This window comes from Scyliorhinus canicula, chromosome 6, assembly GCF_902713615.1.
Source record: "Scyliorhinus canicula chromosome 6, sScyCan1.1, whole genome shotgun sequence".
Classification (NCBI taxonomy): Eukaryota; Metazoa; Chordata; class Chondrichthyes; order Carcharhiniformes; family Scyliorhinidae; genus Scyliorhinus; species Scyliorhinus canicula.
The window spans coordinates 72575734-72599310 of NC_052151.1; the positions used below are offsets into that span (position 1 = coordinate 72575734).

The 23577-nt window shown below is 46.1% G+C and overlaps 1 protein-coding gene across 1 annotated transcript in view; it reads right to left on the bottom strand.

The window, feature by feature from the left end:
- me1 (malic enzyme 1, NADP(+)-dependent, cytosolic) overlaps window positions 1-23577 on the bottom strand; it is a 795738-nt gene that overhangs the window by 61436 nt on the left and 710725 nt on the right. Inside the window, 1 exon segment of the mRNA XM_038799481.1 lies at window positions 9541-9714. Within this exon segment, the coding sequence (XP_038655409.1) occupies window positions 9541-9714 (174 nt within the window).

The following is a 23577-nucleotide window of genomic DNA, read 5'->3' on the forward strand; positions in this document are numbered from 1 at the left end:
AGAAATGTCTTACACAAACACAAGCATTCCCCCTCAGAATGTATGGCATCACATAGTTACACAATTCCAGAATATGCTGTTTATTATTCATGCAATCAGGATAGATCAGGAGATAGTTATCAGGATTTGTCAGCAATAACTATCAGGGTAGGGCAGGTGATAGCTATCAGGGTAGGGCAGGTGATAGCTATAAGGGTAGGGCAGGTGATAGCTATAAGGGTAGGGCAGGTGATAGCTATCAGGGTAGGGCAGGCAACAGCTATCAGATAGCAGCTTTCACCTCCAAATTTCACGGCTACGATGATAATTGGCAAAGCACAATTCTACTCCCTCGAGTCACAATAGTCATGATGCTGTATGTATGCTTTCACTGCCACCAAACGTGCTAAGGGAGATACACAAAATTCCATCCTCTAGTCTTCTCTCCACAAATGCTGCCAGACCTGCTGGGCTGAATGAGAAAAGGCATCAGATTTCCTCCAGATAAAAGTCAAAGTGGGGAGAATGGGTGAAGCCCACTGAGGTGAAGACCGACCTCCCTTAGTCATGTACAGCCAGTCAATTTGGCAAGATTTATGCCCTGAGGAACAGCCTTAAAGAAATGCTGACAGGAGTTGGCAGCTCTCTAGCACCTCAGGGCGGAGGCGTGCATTGGATCTGAATTTGTTCATCCTCACCACAATTCAGCTGCATAACATTGTCAAATACCTAGCTCACATACCTTAGTCGTCAATTTTCTCTCTTCTCTCAATTCTTAATGCAGTCCCAAACCCCATCTTACCTTGCCTTCACTCCACCCCACCGAGGTTAGTGTGGCTTTTCTTTCACCCCATTCTCCCACTGATACCCAGCTCAGTTAGAATATCTTTTTTCCCCAATCACCTCCCTCCCCTAGTTCAGTGCAGCCACCTTCTTCCAGCCCCATACTCTGCTGAAGCAACTGTTCAATTCAAGCTAGCACATTAATTACCCGTTCACAGTTCATGTTAGCATTCTCCTTATTCTTTCCCTCCCAATGCTTGCAGAGACTCACTTTATGCTCAACCATCACCTCAACCAAGCCCTTATCTTGTTGCAGTTCTTTCCTACCTCCTCCCATTCCTCGCCAGTTTCAGTTTTTGCTGATTTTCAACCTCCGACGCATCACAGTAATAATCTCTGTCCTTGAAGGTCAGGCGAAGATGGGCCAGGTACATCACACCAAATGATTGATTGTCACATGTACTGAACTACAGTGAAAAGTATTTTTCTGACTTCCGCTTGTGACCATGGAGTGATTGGTCACATAGAGGGCTGTTCTTGTTCAAAGTCACAGAAAAGGGCTCTTTTTACTCAGGTCCAGGTGGAATTTTGATGAAAAGGTGTAGGTGAATGTTAGAGGAGTAGTTTACCCCTGGAATGGTATGTCTTCTCATCACCGGACCTGGCAGAAAACAGTGAGAGGTTTGGCTGGAAAGTTGAGACAGTCTTGTGCTTCACAGGCGGTCTCTCCCAGCATGCAGGCGGGGGAGGGGCAAGCTGTAAGGCCCCAGATACAGGAACTGATGACTTTTATCAAGGAGGAATTCCATACACAGAGGAAAGAAATGCATGAGGATCATGTAAAGGCCATTGCAGAAGCTGTGGCACCCCTGAAGAGTACTTTGGAGCGGATGGCGAGGTGTTTGGAGGTGCAGGGGTGACAGATTTGGGAGATTGAGGAGTGATCTCGGACCACAGTGATCGTGTGGTGGCTCTGGAGGCAGAGGTGGGGCTCCTAGGAGACTTTTGTAAAACGCTGACGGCAAAGGTTGAGGAGTGGGCCTGCCTGAAGGAGTGGAAGGTGTGAGTGCGACGAGGTACGTCGCGAGGATGCTGGCGGGACTGGTGGCAGAAGGGGTGCTAGATAAGGCACCTGAAGTTGGACCGAGCGCATAGGTCTCTGAGGCAAAATCCTAGAGCTGGGGAGCAGCCGTGGGCGGTGATCGTGAGACTCCATAAATTTGTGGAGAAAGAGAAAATTCTACAGTGGGCCAGGAAGAAACGTAACTGTAACTGGGAGGGAAATAATGTCCGGATTTATCAGGACATCGGAGCCGAGTTGGCAAAACGGCGGGTAAGTTTCAACAAAGCCAAGGCGGTGCTGTACCGGCAGCAGATCAGGTTTAGGGTGCTCTACCCGGCAAAATTATGGGTGACGTTCGGAGATCGGGATTATTATTTCGAGACCCCAGAAGTGGCCGAAGACTTCATTAAGGAGCATAAACTGGATGAGAACTGAGTGGACAATGCTTGGGAACCGGGGTGCTGGCACTATGTAATGGTCGGGAGCATGTTTGAAGTGGATGTAGGAATTGGGGGATTTTTGCCTTTTTTTGGGGGGGGGGGGGGGCGTTCTGTTCAATGTTGAGATTGTAAGAAGTCGTAGCGGTGAAAAGGTTATGTGGGGGTGGATGTTCCCATCCCCCCTCCTGTTTTATGACTGTTTGTGTTTAACAACTGTTTGTTTGCTTTTGGAGAAGGCTACCTGGAGTTCAGGAGAAGTCCTTGTTTGGGTGAGGGAGGGTAAAGCCAGCAGGAGGCCTTCTTCTTTGAGCTGAAGAGTGGGGGTGGGGGGGGGGGGGGGAAGATAGAAGGGGAGGTCATTAGGATGTGCCTTTGGGCAGGGGCAGTCACGCTAGCAGGTTATGCTGGGGAATGGAAGTGAGATGGTGGGGAAGAAGGTCAAGAGGGGAAAGAGGAAGTGCGGGGGGGGGGGGGGGGGGGGAAGAAGTGGAAGGGAAAAGCTGGGGCGTGGGGTTTCTGCGACGCGGCGGGGGTGATAGATGACATGGTCAAGGGCGAAGGGGCGTCTGGGATGGGCTTGGTACAGAGTGGAATTAAAGGGGCAGGAGTTAAGTGGGGAAGATGACGGTAGAGGGGGTTGGAGGTGCAAGCCTCCAGTAAGGTTGGTAACGTGGAATGCCCGGGGACTGAATGGGCCGGTTCAAAGGTCGCGGGTGTTCGTGCACCTCAGGAGCTTGAAAGCGGGGGTTGTGTTTTTGCAGGAGACACACCTTCGTGTGAAGGACCAGGTTAGGTTGGGTTGGGCAGGTTTTTCACTCGGGGTTTGATCTGAAAATGAGGGGTGTGGCGATTTTAATGAGCAAAAACATGGGATTTGTGAGTGCGAAGGAGGTGAGGGATTCAGGTGGGAGATATGTGATTGTGAGTGGGGTATTGGAAGGGGCACCGGTAGTGTGAGTAAATGTGCATGCCCCAAATTGGGATAATGTGGGTTTTATGAGAGGGTTGCTGGCAGCAATCCCGGATTTGGCCACGTATCAGGTGATCATGGGAGGAGATTTTAACTGTGTCCTGGAGCCGAAGGTGGATAGGTCGATGGGTAGGGTACGAATGGCAAGGGAGCTGGGGGGGCTTATGGAGAGGATGGGTATGGTGGATACATAATGCTTTCAGCACCCCGGGGGAAGAGAGTATTCCTTCTTTTCACACGTCTATATGGTGTATTTGAGGATTGATTACTTTGTAGTGTGTCGGGAGATTTTGGTGGGGGGGAGAGGGTGGAGTATGCGGGGATAGTTATCTCGGACCATGCACCCCACTGGTTGGATATTCGGTTCAGTACGGGGCGAAAGCAGAGGCCGGGGTGGAGGTTGTTGGCGGATGGAGGGTTTTGTGATACGGTGCGGTTGGCAATTAGGGATTATGTGGAGTTTAATCAGAATGGGGAGGTGCCGGCGGGCATTTTTTGGGAAGCACTGAAAGGCAGTGGTCTGCGGAGAAATTATTTCATTTATGGTTCGTGCGAATAAGGAAAGGAGGGTGGAACATGACCGTCTAGTGAGCGAGATAATGGAGATGGACAGGGAATATTCGAGGGTGCCCACCGTGGAGGGATTGGCAAGGATGAAAACATTGCAGGGGCAATTTGACAGGCTGACAATGGGGAGGGCAGTAGGGCAACTGCGTAGGGCAAGAGGGGTGCAATACGAGTATGGGGAGAAGGTGATCCGCATGCTGGCGCACCAGCTGCGGAGGCGAGCTGCGTCCAGGGAAATATTGAAGATCCAGACTGGGGCTGGGGATGTGGTGTCAGAGCCAGGGAAGGTAAATGAGGCATTTAGAGAGTATTTATGAGGCAGACCCAGGAGGACGGGACATGGGGTGGTTTCTGGACGAGCTGGAATTTTCCCAGGTGGAGGAAGCAAAGTGGCAGGCATTGGAGGAGCCCCTGGGGCTGAGGGAGGTGCTGGATAGTATCAGGGGTATGAAGTCGGGGAAGGCCCCTGGGCCGGATGGGTACCCGGCAGAATTTTATAAGGAATTTGTGGCGGACCTAGCACCACATCTGTTGGTGGCATTTAATGAAGCACTGGAGAAGGGGGAGGTGCCGGAAACGATGAAGCAGGCAGTAATCACACTAATCCCAAAAAAAGGGAAGGATCCGGTGGAATGTGGGTCGTACAGACCCGTATCACTATTGAACACGGATGTGAAAGTATTGGCTAAGTTGTTGGCGGGGAGGATGGAGGATTGTGTCCCGGGAGTGGTTGCAGAAGATCAAACAGGCTTCGTGAAGGGCAGGCACTCGCAAGTAATATAAGACGGCTGTTGAATGTGGTGATGAATCTGTCGAGAGCCTTGGTACTGGAGGTGGCAGCGTCCATGGACGAGGAGAAAGCATTTGATCGGGTGGAGTGACGGTACTTGTTGGAAGTTTTGGGAAGGTTTGGGTTTGGGCCGAGATTTGTGGCATGGGTGCGGTTGCTATACGTGGCGCCAAGAGCGAGGGTGAGGACGAATAATATGAGCACACGAAGCTTTGACTTACACAGGGATACGAGGCAGGGGTGCCCACTGTCACCGTTACTGTTTGCGCTGGCCATAGAGCCATTGGCGATGGCTCTCAGGGGGACGGCAGAGTGGCAGGGGATAATGAGGGGACAGAGGGAGCTTCGGTGTCGCTCTATGCCGATGACCTCTTGCTGTATGTTTCGGATCCGTTGGAGATTATGGGAAGGATTATGGGCCTGTTGGGGAGATTTGGAGGGTTCTCGGGATACAAGCTGAATGTCGGGAAAAGCGAGGTATTCCCGGTGAATGAGCTGGCACAGCGGGCTAATTTAGGGGGGTGCCATTTACGGTAGCGAGGGATAGGTTTAGGTACTTGGGGATTCAGGTAGCGAGGGAATGGACGGGGATCCATAAGTGGAACTGAACAAAGCTGGTGGAGGAAGCCAGGGAGGATCTTAGGAGGTGGTATACACTGCACTTAACATTGGCGGGGAGGGTCCAAGTGGTGAAAAGGAATATTCTGTCGAGGTTCTTGTTTATCTTTCAGGCTCTCCCGGTCTTTATACCAAAGGCCTTTTTTCAGAAAGTAGACACAATTATCTCTGACTTTGTATGGGCGGGGAAGGTGCCGAGGGTGGGGAGGACCCTGCTACAGACGCAGAGGCAGCAGGGGGTGTTGGTGTTGCCAAACTTACTTCATCATTATTGGGCAGCGAATGTGGTAAGGTGCAGTGATGATAGGAAGGAGAAGGGGTAGAGTGGATTTGGATGGAGGAGGTATCTTGTAAAGGGTCCAGCTTGAGGGCTATGGTGACAGCAGCATTGCCAATGGCTCTGAGTAGGCATTCAGGGAGCCCAGTGGTGCAGTCCACGGTGAAGATATGGAATCAGCTGAGGAGGCATTTTATGGTGGAAGGGATGTCGGTGCTAACGCCGCTGTGCGAGAATCATGGGTTTGAACCGGGGGGGGATGGATAGTGTATACAGGAGGTGGAGGGAATGGGGCTGGTCAAGGTGAGGGATTTGTATTTGGAGGAAGGGTTCGCCAGTCTGGAGGAGCTAAGGGAGAGGATAGAGCTGCCGAGGGGTAGTGAGCTCAGGTATTTACGGGTTCAGGACTTTGCACGAAAGGTCTGGAAGGGGTTCCCTAGATTGCCGGGATACGCCCTGCTGGAGCGACTGCTGCTTCCGGATGTGGAAGGGGAGGGAAGAGTTGGGGATATATATAAGTGGCTGAGGGAGCAGGGAGGCGAGCGAGTGGTGAAGATAAAGGAGAAATGGGAAGCGGAGTTGGGAATGGAGATCAATTGGGGAGTATGGAGTGAGGCACTGCGAAGGGTAAATGGGACCTCTCTTGTGCAAGGATGATCCTGATACAGTTTAAGATGGTGCACAGGGTGCATATGACTCGGGCGAGAATGAGTGGGTTCTTTCAGGGGGTTGCAAATTAGTGTGAGAGGTGTGGGCGGGGGGCAGCGAATCATGCGCACATGTTTTGGGGTTGTGAAAAATTGGGAAGGTTCTGGGCGGGAGTGTTCGCCGTCTTAGCCAGGATAGTGGACGAGGGAGTGGACCCCGGACCCGTTGGTGGCGATATTTGGGGTTTCAGAGAAGCCGGAGCTCATAGAGAGGAGGAAGGCCGTGTCTTGGCCTTCACCTCTCTGATTGCACGGTGACAAATTTTGCTGGCGTGGTGGTCGGCATCGCCACCGGGGGTAGCGGCTTGGTTGGGTGACCTGTATGACTTCCTGCGGTCAGAGAAGATAAAGTATGAGTTAATGGGCTCTGCAAGGGAGTTTGAGAAAAGGTGGGGAATGTTTATGACCGTGTTTGAGGAACTGTTCGTCGTGGGTGTGGGGAGGGGGGGGTTATTTCTCTAGTACGGAACAAGACCAAACAAAGCAAATACGACATGAACAGAGGAAATACAACCAAAGCTCATATTGCTCTTGTACAGTGCAAATTTATTGAACACTGCATACCTTCTCACCAGCTCTGACCCAATGTCCTAGCATATTCTAATGGTATGGCCTTCCCATCTACAGTCTCGATGGTCCATCGCCTACCTCGTGTACCATCCAGTTATCTATAAAACCTGATGATGATCTCCTGTGATGGCTCCACAGATCTAGGCTTCTGATGGGCCCAGTCCAATTCAGGAGGGGACGGCAAAACCCCCTCCCCCAACAACATTCCAAACATCTTAGACATATAGTCCATAGAGTTGGAGCCCTCCAGTAGCTCAATGTTAAGTCTTGCCATCTGGAGCGGTTCTCCAGATCATCAACCTTGACCTTCAATGTTTTACGTTCTTCAGCCATCACCTCCATCTTTGCCTCCAGGGAGATAATCCGCTCACTACTGTCTCAGAGCGCCACTCCACCTTCTGTTTTACTGCACATTGTACCTCTATCCATTGGTCCATCTTTTCCAAGGTCGCCCAAATAGGGACCAAAGTCCCCTTCATTGCCTTCTCCAGATCCTCAGCAAATGCCTGTCGCTGCTTCTTAAATTCGTCCGCCAAGAAGCTAATCAGCATCCCGGTCAACCATGGAGAGGCCAACACAGCGGAAGCCTCCACCATGTTCCCCTTCAGAGACTCAAGGAAGTTCTGAGTCTGATGGTGATCCCTTGCCCAACTTCTGTCTTATATTGTATTTGCTGGACATAACTTTTATGAGGGGACCCTATCCCATCAAACTAAGCGAATTTCCCCCAAATTTTCCCCCAAACATCGCTCATAAACCAGGCAAAAGGAGCCCAAATCAAAGTACCCTGGCAGGAGCCACCGCGCATGTGACTGTTCACCACACAGCTGCCACCGGACGTTGTCGCTCAGGTGGAATTCTTAATGTTGTGGAAATTGCTAATCTTGAGGGAATTCCCATCAATGGTATGTAAGTGCATTTAAATCACTCTTACAGCTTCAACAAGACTAAACTGATTCGAAGGGAGGGTTTTAAGGAGAATGGACGGGAAAACAGGGGGAAGTTAGTTCATGTTCATTCTTTTGAAAACAAATATAAATCATGTGCCCAAAACACTGATAGTCACTATGTGTGATGTCAGCTTCACATAATTCTGCTTAACTTAGTGGATGCCATTGTCTACTATTTTGAATTTCATTAACAAATTACATTCTCAGCTTTGGGTACAACATCCTGCTCCAGTGGTAGATGACATTCCTGTCTCTCAAAATGCATGACGTGACAAATATAGTTTCTGTAATTATTCCCAGTACTTGCAACAATACTCTGCACCACCATACAGACCATAGATTCAATCCAAGCCATCATGTGCAAGACTTCAATGCGTGTACATTTGTAACAAGAGGTAGGATCTTAATTATGGCATTTAAATTAACAGTTAGATTCAAAGCAAAAGACAGTTTCTTCTACTCTGTTCCTTTCTTGGCTTTTCCAGGCCACTCTTGGCATGCCCCCGACGCATCAACTTATGCTTTGGAAGGTGAAAAAGCCTATGGCTTTCTCCCAATCCATCCATATTTTTTGCTCCCCGTCAGTACTACTCCACCTCATTTTTCCAGTAAAAAATATTTAAATCTAGACTGTGAAAACTGGCAATCCCTTTCTAAATTTGTTCCTCAGTTTCACTGCCTCAGAGTATCAAAGGAGGAAGTGTGACCAGGCATATAAATAAAGCAGGCAACACTTAATAAGGAGTAAAATAAAATCTGTTCCATCAAGTTTTCCAAATGCTGTCCCAAGTATCTGGGAGGTTGGGAATACTGGAACCCTGTCGTCAAACCCCAGCATTGGAAATATTGAACCCATGGCCCTTAAATATCATGCTACATTTAACCAAATGCCAGGGGAAACTTCAAACAATTTACTGTGGAACCATGCCATGGTGCATTGTTTGTGTAGAATTAGCTCAATGCTTATTTTGGATGAAGCTGTACTTTAAAGAGAAGGAATTCAGATATTGAACTATGGTATTTGCACACAGGCATTGAAAGTAAGATATTACTTGTCCTAAAGTATGAAGTAATTTTACTTCATACGACATGGAAAGCTAAAAAGATAAACATCAAACATTAGTAGATTAGAAATGTTTTGGAAATAAAAACAGTTTTATGTTATTTGAAAGTATAATCCAAGTTTCTCAAATTAGAAGGAAAAGCATATTTGAGAAACTGTCACTGTTTTTGTCATGAGTATGACAATCTTCCAGAAACAAACTATTAATCAATTATAATGCCATCTGAAAGCAGAATGAAGTAATAAGTCATGTTACATTTTGCCATTTATCTTGCAGCTTCAAGCAAGAAGCTACATGCCATTTTAAACTGAATTTATTTTCTCACATATTCTTATTCCTCTTGGAATAAAGCTTTGGGTCAGCCAAAGTATCAGATGCAGCAGGAAAGCCATCAATTATGTCGCTATACAACGTGGCGTACAATAGAGAGAAAAAAAACAGGTTGCAAATGACTTGGAAAAATATAGTGTAAGTTCTGTTAATCCGACATTCAGAATGTAGGCTAAAGTACTTAGACCAGAAATGCCACTTCATTTGAAATTAAGAATCCCTACTTATAGTACATGGAAAAGTTATATAGAGGTTCAATTGCACCATTACACTTATTGAAGTTAAAGAATTCAGCTTATTAAATAAGTGTTTTACAATAATGGAATAAAGTGCAAAACTGTTGCACTGGAGAAAGTGTATTCAAGTATTCTGGCATCTCTACAGCGCTGATGACAAACTCAAGACACGGGAAAGCCGAGTTATGAACATTACCTCTGCTGCAATCAGAAATACTTCTTCGTCGATGTGCTTCAAACCACATGCTATGACTCCCAGTGCAACTCCTGGGAAAACGTAAGCATTGTTACCCTGGCCAGGATACAACACGCGGCCATCTTCCATCGTCACTGGGTTAAATGGACTTCCACTTGCAAATATAGCTTTGCCCTGCAATAGAAAATACAAAGAGAGAAAAATGCTTTAGAAATTATGGGCACGATTTAACTAAAAGGGAACCTCTTAACTGCAAAGTCCCACAGTGAACGTGTTTAGCCGCGTGTTTCCCAGCTCTTGCAGCATTGAGAAACACATGGCTATAAAACGTCACCACATTAGATAAGGGCCCTCAGCAGGGAATGTGATTAGGGCACACCTGACCTAATCACCAGTGCACATAAAATGCCAACATGGTACATTGCCAGTGCCAACCTGGCAGTGCATTTGCGAGCTGGCAGTGCCACCTGGATACCATGGCAGTGCCAGGACAGCACCAAGGTGGCAGTGCCAGGGTGCCAGGCTACAGGGCCAGGGTACCACACTGCCCAAAGGGCAAGCACCTGGGGGGGGGGGGGGGGGGGTCTCCAATCCCCTGGGAGACCCCCACGAGCGCTATTCCATCTGGTCCTCATTTGTGACGACCAGTTTTTAAAAAAAAAAATATACTTTATTCATAAAATCTCTAAGAAACATTACAGAACATTTCAAATTGTCTTGACTGTACATTACCATCAAAGTTACACATTCACTTATCTTTCTTCCATTCAATTGGGATGACATTACACACATATCCTTCTTTATGTTACAGTTCTTTCTTAAATATTTACATTGTCATGTTTCTTTTATACATTGGAATATTGAAGACCCGGACCGAGGGGTTTTACACTGTTACCCACCCACTGTACATTTGATGGTGAGACCTTACACAGTGGTCTTTCCCCATTGCGCCTTGGTGGCAGCTGCCCCAAGCTTGAGTGCGTCCCTCAGCACATAGTCCTGGACCTTGGAATGTGCCAGTCTGCAACACTCAGTCGAGGACAATTCTTTGCACTGGAAGATCAGCAAGTTTTCGGCAGACCAAAGAGCGTCTTTCACCGAGTTGATGACCTTCCAACAGCAGTTGATGTTTGTCTACCGTATGTCCCTGGAAACAGTCTGTAGAGCACAAGTCCTGTGTCACAGAGCTGCTCGGGATGAACCTTGACAAATACCACTGCATCTCTCTCCAGACCTTCTTTGCAAAGGCACATTTCACAAGGAGGTGGGTGACCGTCTCATTTCCCCCACAGTCACTCCGAGGGCAGCATGCAACGGTGCTGAGCCTTCGGGCGTACATGAAAACGTTTGTGACGACCAGTACTGAACGACGCTAACTCGAGGTCTCCGAGTCGAGGGAGATTGATCCTATGCCTCGGGTAACTCAGGAATCTGCAGATTAAAGTGAGACTAGCTGTCTCATTTGAATATGCAGACTTGCTGGGAGGTGATTTGCTGGGGCTTTTCACAGTAACTTAATTGAAGCCTACTCGTGACAATAAGCGATTTTCATTTCATTTCATTTCCTGCCCACAATGGGCGCAGCGTGGCCATTCAACCCTAGATGTTCATGGTCGGATTCGATTTGTTACCATAATTAAGCAAAGAAGATACCTCAGAGCTGAGAAGAAAGACGCACATGAATAATTTTTTGACTGACTTTCTTTCAGACATAGGCCACAAAATTTCTAAAGATTCATAAACATGAATACACCCAACCACTGTAGTCCCAAAGTCAGGGATCATGACCCCAACCCTAATCCCAGCACAGAGTCAATCGCATGGCAGGGGGGCTGGGACAATGCATGAGACATCCCAGCAGAGTATTGTAGTTCCTATCACAGAGAAACGATTCAAGGAGGTCCCAAAAAACATTTCTCTTTTCTACTCCAAATGGAACGAGTTGGCATCTCAGGGATGGGAACTAATCACAGAAGGACCAATTACGTTTTGCTGTTGAAGGTTTGGAGTTCCTCTACATATTAAGTGGAATTTATGTGAGCCCTTCGCTGGCTTGAATTCCATTGAGGTTTATAGTGTGTGCAATTTCCAGGATAGCCAAAACTCAACCAGAGATGCCCACTTGTTGCACAGGGATGGGGTGGTAAAGGCAAACTAGGTGAAAATTTTAACCATTTCCTGACAGAAATTAATGAACAAATGAGATAAATTCCAACACAACTGGAGTTGTCCTGACAGAACTGGGGCTTTCACTCTCTCCAGTAGTCTCAAATTTCAGTACAATAGTCTTGAAAGACAGTCGTCATGGAAATTAATCCTGAGGCAGGGGTTGTCTAGATATGTATGCCATGGATTGCTTGCAACTCAGTTTGCTGAAACCACAAACATTCCAAACCCTGTGTGGACTCTCTCTCTCCACAACAAGAGGCATTGCAAGGAGTTCTCCGATTGGACGCAAAATGACAGTCATTCAGACCCTTGCAACATTCATAATAAATATCGTCTGTTGCTTTTAATTAACACCCAAATTACATGCTGGCAGAAATTCCAGAGTCAGCCTGCAAGTGGTAAAGGGCATCAACAATACAAAGGGGTAGTACAATATTTCAGTTTTCAAGAACATCACCAAGGAGTTCTCAGCTTGTATAGTTTGACTGAAAATGGTGCTTGTAGCTAGATTTCCAGGTGCACAGTAGGGCCAGTTCAACTGAAATATCTGTCACTAAATTTCAGGTATTATATTTTCCTTCGCTTGTTAATATTAACAAAGCAATTACTGGAAGTACAAAATGTGCGACCAAACAAAGCTCAAGCCGACCTTTTACACCAATATTCAGAATCGTATACACGTGCAAGTTCAGGTGACTCATTTTATCATGAGGAAATTTATTTCCTGGATAGAAAATATTGGTTCTGCTGCTCAAATACAAAAACTTATAGGACAAATCTCAGTTGGAAATAATTTCTACCATAACAAAGTAAAGGTCTCCTGCTTAAAATAAGCAAGTGAATATGTTTTTTGTAAAATATAAACGTTGATTTCTCTTTGCAGATCATTGTGTTACCCATAGCCCTGCAAGATCAAAACACTCAAAAATAACACCTCTTCCTTCTCTCGCTTAATGTTATGATACATATGGCAAGCGAACAAAATAGAAGTTGACGAATAGGTTTTAAAAAAAAGACCACAAAAAACACCAGCAGCTCCAGATTAGACCGGACATGTGCAAACATGTAATTTTCAGCTTTTCAAGATAAATTGTGATATATAACTTGTTTAATACAGGAAAAGACATAAAAACATGCAAGGTTAAACATAAATGTTGGAGCACAAAATTGTTTTAAGCATTTCTCAGGGTCTCCACATATAATGTTGACATTTAACATTGAACATTAAGCATTCCTGTTCACCAGCACTTATACAATTTACAATTAGCAGACTCAAGTGTCCAGAATAGAAAATTCTGGTGGCAGGCAGTAATGTCGGCGTAATTCACTAATTGTGCATCAATCAATGAGAGGTTCATAGAATATCTTAGTGAGCAGGCAATGATTTATCTGCTCTGCCGATACCTCATGGGGTCAAAGGTGTTGACGTCATCTTTAAACAGCAACCGCACGGACATTCACCTACTGCAGACCAGGTGTAGGGAAACTTCTACTTTACCACGGCACCTTAACATACAAAATCTTCTGCAACAATTCAGCAAAGCCTCCCGAGGATCCTCCTCCAGGCCATTCAGAAAAGACAGGAGCTCTTCTTTTCTAGAATGGAGCAGACTGTCCTCCCACCCGAGAGGAGATTGCCAGGGTGATCAGCACCCTTGGCACCCAACAAAGAACCACCCTGCAGTGCAAGAAACAAATAAATCATCTGATGTGCTCCGCTAGGGTAAATGAAACTTCTACTCACTTCAAACTCACGCTCTCATTAGGGCATTTGGCTGTATAAGAGTCCACAGGGATGTCACACACTACTAGCAGATGGGACATCAGCACTGAGTGTCTGCCAGTCACTTTAAGATCACCATCTGATGTAAGATCCTGCACAATGGGATCTTAATCTCTTACTGTGGAGGGCTCAGCAGACAGAACAGACATGCATGCTTCTGACCTACTCTTTCATCCATAACATTCACAATCAAACCATCTGGCTTTATGCAGGACAAGCATGGGGCAGCAGGGTAGCATGGTGGTTAGCATAAATGCTTCACAGCTCCAGGCTCCCAGGTTCGATTCCCGGCTGGGTCACTGTCTGTGTGGAGTCTGCACGTCCTCCCCCTGTGTGCGTGGGTTTCCTCCGGGTGCTCCGGTTTCCTCCCACAGTCCAAAGATGTGCGGGTTAGGTGGATTGGCCATGCTAAATTGCCCGTAGTGTCCTAATAAAAGTAAGGTTAAGGGGGGGGTTGTTGGGTTACGGGTATAGGGTGGATACGTGGGTTTGAGTAGGGTGATCATGGCTCGGCACAACATTGAGGGCCGAAGGGCCTGTTCTGTGCTGTACTGTTCTATGTTCTAAGCTCACTTGATATCTATCGAAGAAAGTGTGAAGATTGGATGGGATACCCCAGAGCTGAGGACACTCTCCTCCCAAGAGGAAGAGGTGGCAGAGATGCCGGTGAAGACAGAGATCATTCCTACACAGAAGGCGAGGTTGGACTCCCCAAACAAACCAGAGTGTCCATCCAGTATACATTGACAACATACAAATAACGATTGAGTGATCCATAGTGTAGGAAACTGCCTATTCAATCACTTTCTCGATTCCATCCGTCAGTAAGAAGGGGCAGAGGACGATGCCAAGCTAGTGCCCCAGCCCACACAAGTGAGGAGGCAGAGGAAGTAATAGATGAAGGCCATCACTATGTTCACTTCCACCCTCTGCCAGCAGAGGTACATGCCCTTCGGAGGATCCTCATTCTAGAGTAGGTCCAGGGTCACAATCTGGCGAATGGCTCATATACACGTGTTCAGAACAGGCAGAGGCAGTGACAAGAAGGTTTCTGACACTCAGAGGACTGCTGGAGACCAAACCCCCGCGCAGCCACAGTCTGAAGAACAATTGGCGAGATAAATTTTGTAGATATAAAGGCAGGTCGGGGAACATCAGGCAGAGTTGTCAAGAGGCCATCACCAGACTGGAAGGATGGGGGAAGTTTGCCCATGTTCTCTCTGATGTTGTGGCTCCAGCATGCAACCCCATTAAAGTATCCATGGAAAGGGTATATTATATATATATTATATATATATTTGCCTTCCTTCTCGAGCTCCCAATCCCATTTTCATCCCTCGTCATGTAGGAACAGGAGTACACTATTCATTAATTAAAACCGGTTCTTCCATTCGTTAAGATCATGGATGTTCTGGATATCAGCTCCATTCATCTGCCTGCTGATACCTTTTTTTTCTTTTTATAAATTTAGAGTGCCCAATTATTTTCTTTTCCAATTCAGGGGCAATTTATCATCGGCAATCCACCTACCCTGCACATCTTTGGGTTGTTAGGGTTAGACCCACGCAAACACAGGGAGAATGTGCGAACGCCACATGGATAGTGACCCAGGGCCAGGATCAAACTTAGGTCCTCAGTGCTGTGAGGCAGCAGTGCTAGCCACTGTGACACCCAAGCCTTCTGATACCTTTACATAACAAAAATCTATCAATCTCATATTTGAAAGTTTTCATTAAACCGGCATTCACGGCATCCATAAGGGAGTAACTTCTTTATTTTCCGACCACCCTTCATGTGGAAAGGTGCTTCACAATTTTCTCCAAACTAACACTGCCATATTCACCCACCATTCTCCTCCCCTTCATTATCATCCATTTTCACTCCTTTTATGCCTTCTGTTCCTACTAAAGTCTGGTGCCTAACAAGTCACCTCTCTTACTATCTCCAGCTCCCTAGTGCCAATGGTAAAGATTGGTTCCTATACCTACAGTGCCCAGTACCAGGCCTGAGCACCACGAGTGGGCTGAAAGAAAACAGCAGCTTGCTCCTGGGCACTTCACAAATCTATGGAAGACTGGGATTGGTGGACAGAGGGGTCACATGTGCCCTGACTGATGATGTAAACATCCATTTGTACCAGCTGGAGGGTGGCCTAATCATCAGTCCTTAAAAGGAACCACTGGAGAAAACAGTCCCACAAAATTACTGTGGGTTTACCCAGCAACCAGTAGCAATATTGGAAGTGAGGAGCATTTTTGAACCTCTTGGCCCTGCAAAAAGTCCCAAGCTATTAGTGTGGCTGCCCCAGTGGTTCCTTTAAGTTGGTTAAGGCTGCTCACTGCCTGACGCAAATAGAAGGAAAGGAGAAATGGAACAATTGATGTAGAGACCAATTTTTCATCTTTAACTAGCCATTTAGGTGGGCATGCTATTCAACCATGAAGAAGCCCACCTATAAAAGGAAGAGAGAGGGGGAGACAGACAGCTTGGCACCATGATGCTGCTCTCTTACCAATATCCACACTATTGCTGAGGGCAAGATTCAAATTCCATTCAATTTCTTAAATATTTGTGACACACAAACAAAATCATTCCCTGTCCTTTTTGATGTTCATTACGAGCACAGGCACATCACTAGAGTACATTGGTGGAAGATTCCTTTCTGTGTAATATCGTTATATTAAGAGGTGCCATTTGCTACAGAGGCATTTGCAAATTCATAGCAAACTTCTGCCTTTCTTAATACATTTGTATCACCAGTTTCATTCAAAAAGGTTGAATAATGCTAACATTTTTGTATTCCTTTGTGTGATTCTTAAGGGGCTGAATCACTTGTGCAGAAAAAATAAACCAAGATTTTGCTGGCAAATTTCCATTCTAGTTTATGACCATGATTACAATTGGCAAGTCAAATCTTGAAGGAGTGAACTCTGCTTTCTGTACTGCAGTATACAAATATTTTTTTGAATCATGCATTTGTTTGCTGTTTTCATGACCATAATATATCATCGTTACAAATGGGTAGATTTTTAGTCTCTTGAGAAATTGCCATCAGTTTGATAAACTTAATTTCAGTTATACATCCTTTCCTACCAGGCCAGCACAGCACTTCATTTGATCCCTGTAAAAACCGCCTGGGTTTCATTTCAATGGAATGAACATCAGCCAGCTGGTGATCCACTGCAATCTGCCAGGTTACTGCTCAAGTGGTGAAGCCGAAAGTCTAACCCGACATATCAGAAGGGACATGGTATGCAATGCAACAACCAAATGACACGTTTCTGCAGCAACGTGGACTGTATAATTCAAAATTTACTCAGGGGAAAAATTGCTGTTAGTTTGATAAATTAATTGCAGTTCCTACCAAGTCTGCTTGAAACATTTGGAATTGAAAAGGAGCCCTTTCTTCTTTGGTAGCCATCATAAAAAATCTTTCAAAAGTCTCTTAAATTATTGCTAGAAAAACAATTTTAGAATCTAACATTTTATGACCCAACTTGATTAAATGCAGCTGGTGCTTTGCTCACTTTTTTCACAACTCGCTTTATAGGAATACGTTTACAGAAGATCTCTCCTTGACAGAAAGTGCCAGTGTAATTAGTTTCATATTCTACAATCTCTGAATTCGGAATGGCTTCACAACTCCTACAGTGATGTTTTGACTGATTGACCTCAAACAACCACAACCATCTTCCTTTATGCTAGGTATGACTACAATCAGCGAAGTTTTGTCCCCCGATTCTCATCCACTTCAATTTTGCTAGGGTTCCTTGAAGCCATCCTCAGTCAAATGCTGCCTTGATGTCATGGGCTGACACACTCACCTCACTGATGTTAGGGCAAAAGCTTTGACAGAAGTTTCAAGGAAATAATCTTAAGGAGGAAAGAGAGGAAAAGAGGTGGTGATTGAGAAGGGATGTCCAGAGAACTGAGGGAATGAAGCATGCATACAGATGCCATGTTTCAAATAAGGTGGTCAGTCAGAAACCTGTTCTTGGACATATAAAATATGGACATATGACCCCTTGAAAGATTTTTTCAGAAAGCTAAGGCTTCAGATCTTCCATGAAGTGGCAATCACCAACAGATTGCCACTTCGACCGCACCTTTCTACACCTGCACACACCTCTGCATTTCTAGCTGTGTCCTCCAAGTCCATCGGAGAACTCCATCGCAGAAGAGTATGATTGGGGCAAACTCGACATGCCCTCTTTTCACTGCATTAGCTGCAGTGAGAAAAGTTTAAATGTGCAGAGTGAATGAGTGAATGGGTAGGCTGAGCAAGATGGATAAGATATGTGGGATGTTGATAGGGTGTCAGACAGTTGGGTGAGTCCAGGGTGGGTAGTCCGTAAGACCACAAGACATAGGAGCAGAATTAGGCCGCTCAGCCCATCAAATCTGCTCCGGCATTCAATCATGGCTGATATTTTCTCATTCCCATTCTCCTGCCTTCTCCCCATAACCCCTGATCCCCTCATTCATCAAAAACCTATCTATCTGTCTTAAAGACTCTCAGTGATTTGGCCTCCACAGCCTTCTGCGGCAAAGAGTTCCACAGATTCACCACTCTCTGGCTGAAGAAATTCCTCCTCATCTATGTTTTAAAGGATCGTCCCTTTAGTCTGAGATGGTGTCCTCTGGTTCTAGTTTCTCCTACAAGTGGAAACATCCTCTCCACGTCCACTCTATCCAGGCCTCGCAGTATCCTGTAAGTTTCAATAAGATCCCCCCTCAACCTTCTAAACTCCAACGAGTACAGACCCAGAGTCCTCAACCGTTCCTCATATGACAAGTTCTTCATTCCAGGGATTATTCTTGTAACTCCTCGAGACCCTTTCCAAGGCCAGCACATCCTTCCTTAGATACGGGGTGCAAAACTGCTCACAATGCTCCAAATGGGGTCTGACCAGAGCCATATACAGCCTCAGAAGTACCTCCCTGGTCTTGTATTCTAGCCCTATTGACATGAATGCTAACATTGCATTTGCTTAACTGCCGACTGAATCTGCACGTTAACCTTAAGAGAATTGTGAACAAGGACTCCCAAGTCCCTTTGTGCTTCTGATTTCCTAAACATTTCCCCATTTAGAAAATAGTCTATGCCTAAATTCCTCCTTCCAAAGTGCATAACCCCACACTTTTCCACATTATATTTCATTTGCCACTTCATTGTCTACTCTTCTAGCTAGCCCACATCCTTCTGCACCCCCCTTGCTTCCTCAGTACTACCTGTCCCTCTATAGATCTTTGTATAATCTGCAAACGTAGCAACAGTGCTTTCAGTTCCTTCTTCCACATTATTAATGTATATTGTGAAAAGTTGTGGTCCCAGCACAGACCCTGAGGCACACCACTAGTCACTGGCTGCCATCCTGAAAAAGACCCATTTATCGCCACTCTCTGCCTTCGATCAGTCAGCCAATCCTCTATCCATGCCAGGATCTTGCCCTTAACACCATGGGCTTTTAACTTATTTAACAGTTTCCTATGCGGCACCTTGTCAAAGGCCTTCTGGAAATCAAAATAAATCACACCCACTGGTTCTCCTTTGTCCTTGTTACCTCCTCAAAGAACGCTAACAGATTTGTCAGGCACGACCTCAGTTTGACAAAGCCATGTTCACTCAGTCCTATTTTACTATGCACTTCTGAGTACTTTGCGATCTCATCTTTAATAACAGACTCTAAAATCTTACAAATGACCAAAGTCAGGCTAACCGGCCTATAATTTCCCATCTTCTGCCTCCCTCCCTTCTTAAACAGGGGTGATATGTTAGCCTCATTCCAGTCCTCTGGGACCCTTCTTGCCTCCAGTGATTCCTGAAAGATCATCACGAATACCTCCACAATTTCCTCAGCAATCTCTATTAGGATCCTGGGGTGTAGTCCATCCGGTCCAGGTGACTTATCCACCATCAGACCTTTCAGTTTCCCCAAAACCTTCTGCTTGGTAATGGTCACTGTACTCACCCCTCCTGGAGTTCTGGCATCCCACTGGTATCTTCCACCGTGAAGACTGATGTAAAGTAACTATTCAGTTCGTCTGCCATTTCTTTGTTTCCTATTATTACTTCCCCAGCCACATTTTTCAGTAGTCTAATGTCTAATTTTGCCTCTCTCTTACCTTTTATATATTGAGAAAAACTCTTCCTATCTTACTTTATGTTACTAGCTAGCTTGCACTCATACTTCATCTTCTCCCCCCCCTTACTGCCTTTTTAGCTGCCCTCTGCTTGCTTTTAAAGGCTTCCCAATCCTCTGGCTTCCCACTAACCCTCGCCACTTTGTATGCTTTTTCTTTAGCTTTTATGCTGTCCTTGACATCCCTCGTCAGCCATGGATGCCTTGTCCTCCCCTTCGCATGTTTTCTCCTCCTTGGGATGAATTTCTGTTGTGCCTCCCTAATAACCCCCAAAAACTCCTGCCATTGCTGTTCCACTGTCTTCCCTGCTCGGCTCCTTTTCCAATCAACTGTCAGCTCCTCCCTCATGACTCTGTAGTTACCCTTATTTAATTGTAATACCATTACGTCTGATTGCAGCTTCTCCCTCACAAACTGCAGGGTAAATTCTATCATATTGTGGTCACTGCTCCCTTAAGGGTTCCTTCACTTTAAGTTCCCTAATCAAGTCTGCCTCATTACACATCACCAAATCCAGAATTGCCTGTTCCCTGGTAGGCTCACAAACTGCTCCAAAAAATCATCACTTAGACATTCCACAAATCCCTTTTCTTGGGATCCACTACCAACCTGATTTTCCCAGTCCACCTGCACATTGAAGACCCCCATGATTATCATAATATTGCCTTTTCTACATGCATTTTCTATCTCCTGATTTATTTTTTGCTCCACATTCTGACTACTGCTCGGGGGCCTGTTCATAACTCCCATCAGGGTCTTTTTGCCTTTGCGATTCCTCACCTCTACCCACAGAGATTCTATGCCTTCTGATCCTATATCGCTCCTTGCTATCGATTTAACTTTATTCCTTACTAACAATGAAACCCCGCCCACTTTGCCCATCTGCCTGTCCTTTCGATAGGACACATATCCTTGGATATTTAGATCCCAGCCCTGATCCCCTTGCAGCCACGTCTCTGTGATGCCCACAACATTGTATCAGCCAATTTCAATATGCACAACAAACTCATTTACCTTGTTCCGTATACTGCGCATTTAGGTACAACACCCTGCAATCAGGTAAGGTCGGGAGAGGTAACCAGGTGGTTGAGAGCTAGTCGGGTTTTTTGAAACAGTGGGCGGGTCGGATTGGGGGTGGGGTAATCCTGGAGCAGTGGAATTGTGCTTTGCAAATTCAAATTTCCCGGGTCATTCCCTCAGAAGTCAGTATGTCAGAACTTCTGCAGGGTCCCAATGCACATTGTTCTGCATACGTCCAGTCACCTGCGATCCAGAGACTGGTGACGCAAATTATTGGCCATGTTGCGCTTCAGAGGAGGCCATTAAATCACGGGAGAGGTCAAAACCGAAAACCGTGGCAGGTGGGTATGGGGTTACGAGGATAAGGCGGGATGGATGGATGAGTGGACATGAATAGAGTGCTCTTTTGAAGGTTTGGTGCAGGCCGATGGGCAGAATAACCTCTATCTTCACTACAGGCATTCTATGATTCTAATTTACTCCTTTAGAAAAATTCGCTATAAAAACGAAGTGTTGTAAATGATCCCTGACTAAAATGCAGGCAATATCACTAAATTTAATAAAAGAAAAATTACACGGATGCTGGAAATGTAAAAAGCAAACTGCTGGAATATTCATAAAATCTGTGAAGAGAGACGTTATTGATTTGAATTGAAACATTGACTGTGTCGCTCTTTACAGATGCCACCAGATGTGTTGAATATTTCTAGTTCACTTCATTTCATTAAGGGAGTGGTGACACATCTATTATGAGCCGCTGAAAAAAAATCTTGCTCAATGCATTTACACATCAATTCAAACGTCAAATGCTATCACCATATATGAAATGTTTTAAAATGAGAATGAACAAGTGGGAGTAAGGTGCTTTGAAATTGAGGCAAATTAGATGGGTGGACACAGGTTCTTCCATAAGTTGGCTATGCTCAACTGCAAGCAACGGATCCAACAGCCTGTGATTTGACATCTGACGAAACAAAGGCAGCTCCTTACGTGCAAAATCCCGGACCTGCAAATATCTAACTCAAACTTTATCTGCATTTCCTCTAGCCCCTCGAACCTCCCCTCTGTAAACAGGTCCCTAACCCGCTCTATCCCATCCCTTTATCAACTCCTGTACATCGCATCCATCCTTCCTGTTAAAAACCTATGGTTCCCACATATTGGGGCCAGTACTGACATACTCCCGATACCAAATGCCACCTTAATTGGGTCCATATTTTGAGAGGTGACACAATGACGGGACTGCTGGTATGCCTATCCGGGTAAAACGGGAGCAGGGCTGTCACCACGCTCCTCAGGCTTGACCCCACACGAAGCCTCCTCCACCTGCATCCCTCACCAACGTCTCACCTTCTCCACGTTTGCTTCCCAACAGTACAACAGTTTGGGAATGGCAACACCATCCCCCCCCCCCCTGAAAAATGGACCTCAGAATCAGTGACCTTCCTTCCAAACAAATTCTGAGGTTAATTTACCTACCCTCCAGAAAAAAGCCTTACGAAGGAATATGTCTTAGTAAATCCGGATTGGATTTCCTCTCCCAGACACAGTCTCAAGTTGTCTTTGACCACCTCAGAATCTTCTCCTTCTCCTGGAACTTGTGCATACGCACAATCACCGCCTGCGGCAGCTGCCCAGCACTCTGACTCTGTTGCAGTAACTGATGGGCACGATTCACTTCTGTGGCCTTCTCAAAGACTCCCATCTCAACCAACGTCTTGAACATCTTTGAAACGGAGCCCATGGAACTCGTTCCCTCCACAACCTTTGGCAGGCCAACAATTCGCAAATTCCACCACCTGGACTGATTCTCCTGGACATAAACCTTCGACCTAAGGCCTTGCCTCCCCCAGCATCATCATCTGTTCCTCCAATGACATGATCTGGTCACTATGGTCCGACAACACCCTTTCCATCTCTCAAATTGTCGCACCTTGCGACTCCAGGCGCCTCTCTACTTGATCCGGAGTCCCAGAAACAGGGGCTACTGCTCCGTCAATCTCCCTGAACCAGTCCTCCTGAATCACTTTTCACTGTTGTCGAAATTCCCCCATGATAAAGTCCATCAACTGCTCCACGGGCCATGCGGCAGAATACAATGATCCTTTCCCCTCTGCCATTTTCTCCTTTGGTTTGTGCGGTAATCACCACTGTTGTGTATATTAGGAGATGTGTGGTAAGACCCTGTACTACAGGTACAGGGGTAGTCCCTGCCTGCTGGCTGTGCCCAGTAGGTGGAGTATAAATATGTGTGCTCCAGGTACAGCAACCATTTTGCCAGCTGCTGTAGGAAGCCACACATCTTAGAGTAATAAAGCCTCAGTTGTATTCAACTCTCGTCTCTGTGCAATTGATCATGCATCAATTTATTACTCTAAGATTGTCAGAAGGTGGACTTCCGCATCAAACCGGATCGCCTGCAGCTGGATCCGCAATCAAGCCATGCCAAAAAGGACTTTCAACATTAGCTAGCTTGTTTTGCAGCTTACATCAGGTCTGCACCAGACCCAATTCCGGAAGCTCAGAAGATCCAGATACTCGACTCGCGGCTGAGCTCCAACGTATTTCCTCTTATCCAGGACGCGCCGACCTACGATGAAGCCATGGGGCTACTGAAAGAGAATTACACTCAGGGGACGAACACGCTCTTTGCCAAACACGTACTCTCTAGTCGTAGGCAACTCCCTGGTGATTCCGTAGAAGATTTATGGCGTGCTTTAATTCCCCTGGTCGGAGACTGTGACTGTAAGGCCGTCACGGAACATTCGAACCTCCTCATGTGGGACGCTTTCGTTACAGGGATAGGGTCAGACCTCATACGGCAACGACTTTTAGAGGGGGCCACGCTCGACCGTGCAGAAACCAAAAAGCTGGTGCTATCAATGACGGTCGCCTCGCGCAATTTTAAGGCCTACACCCCC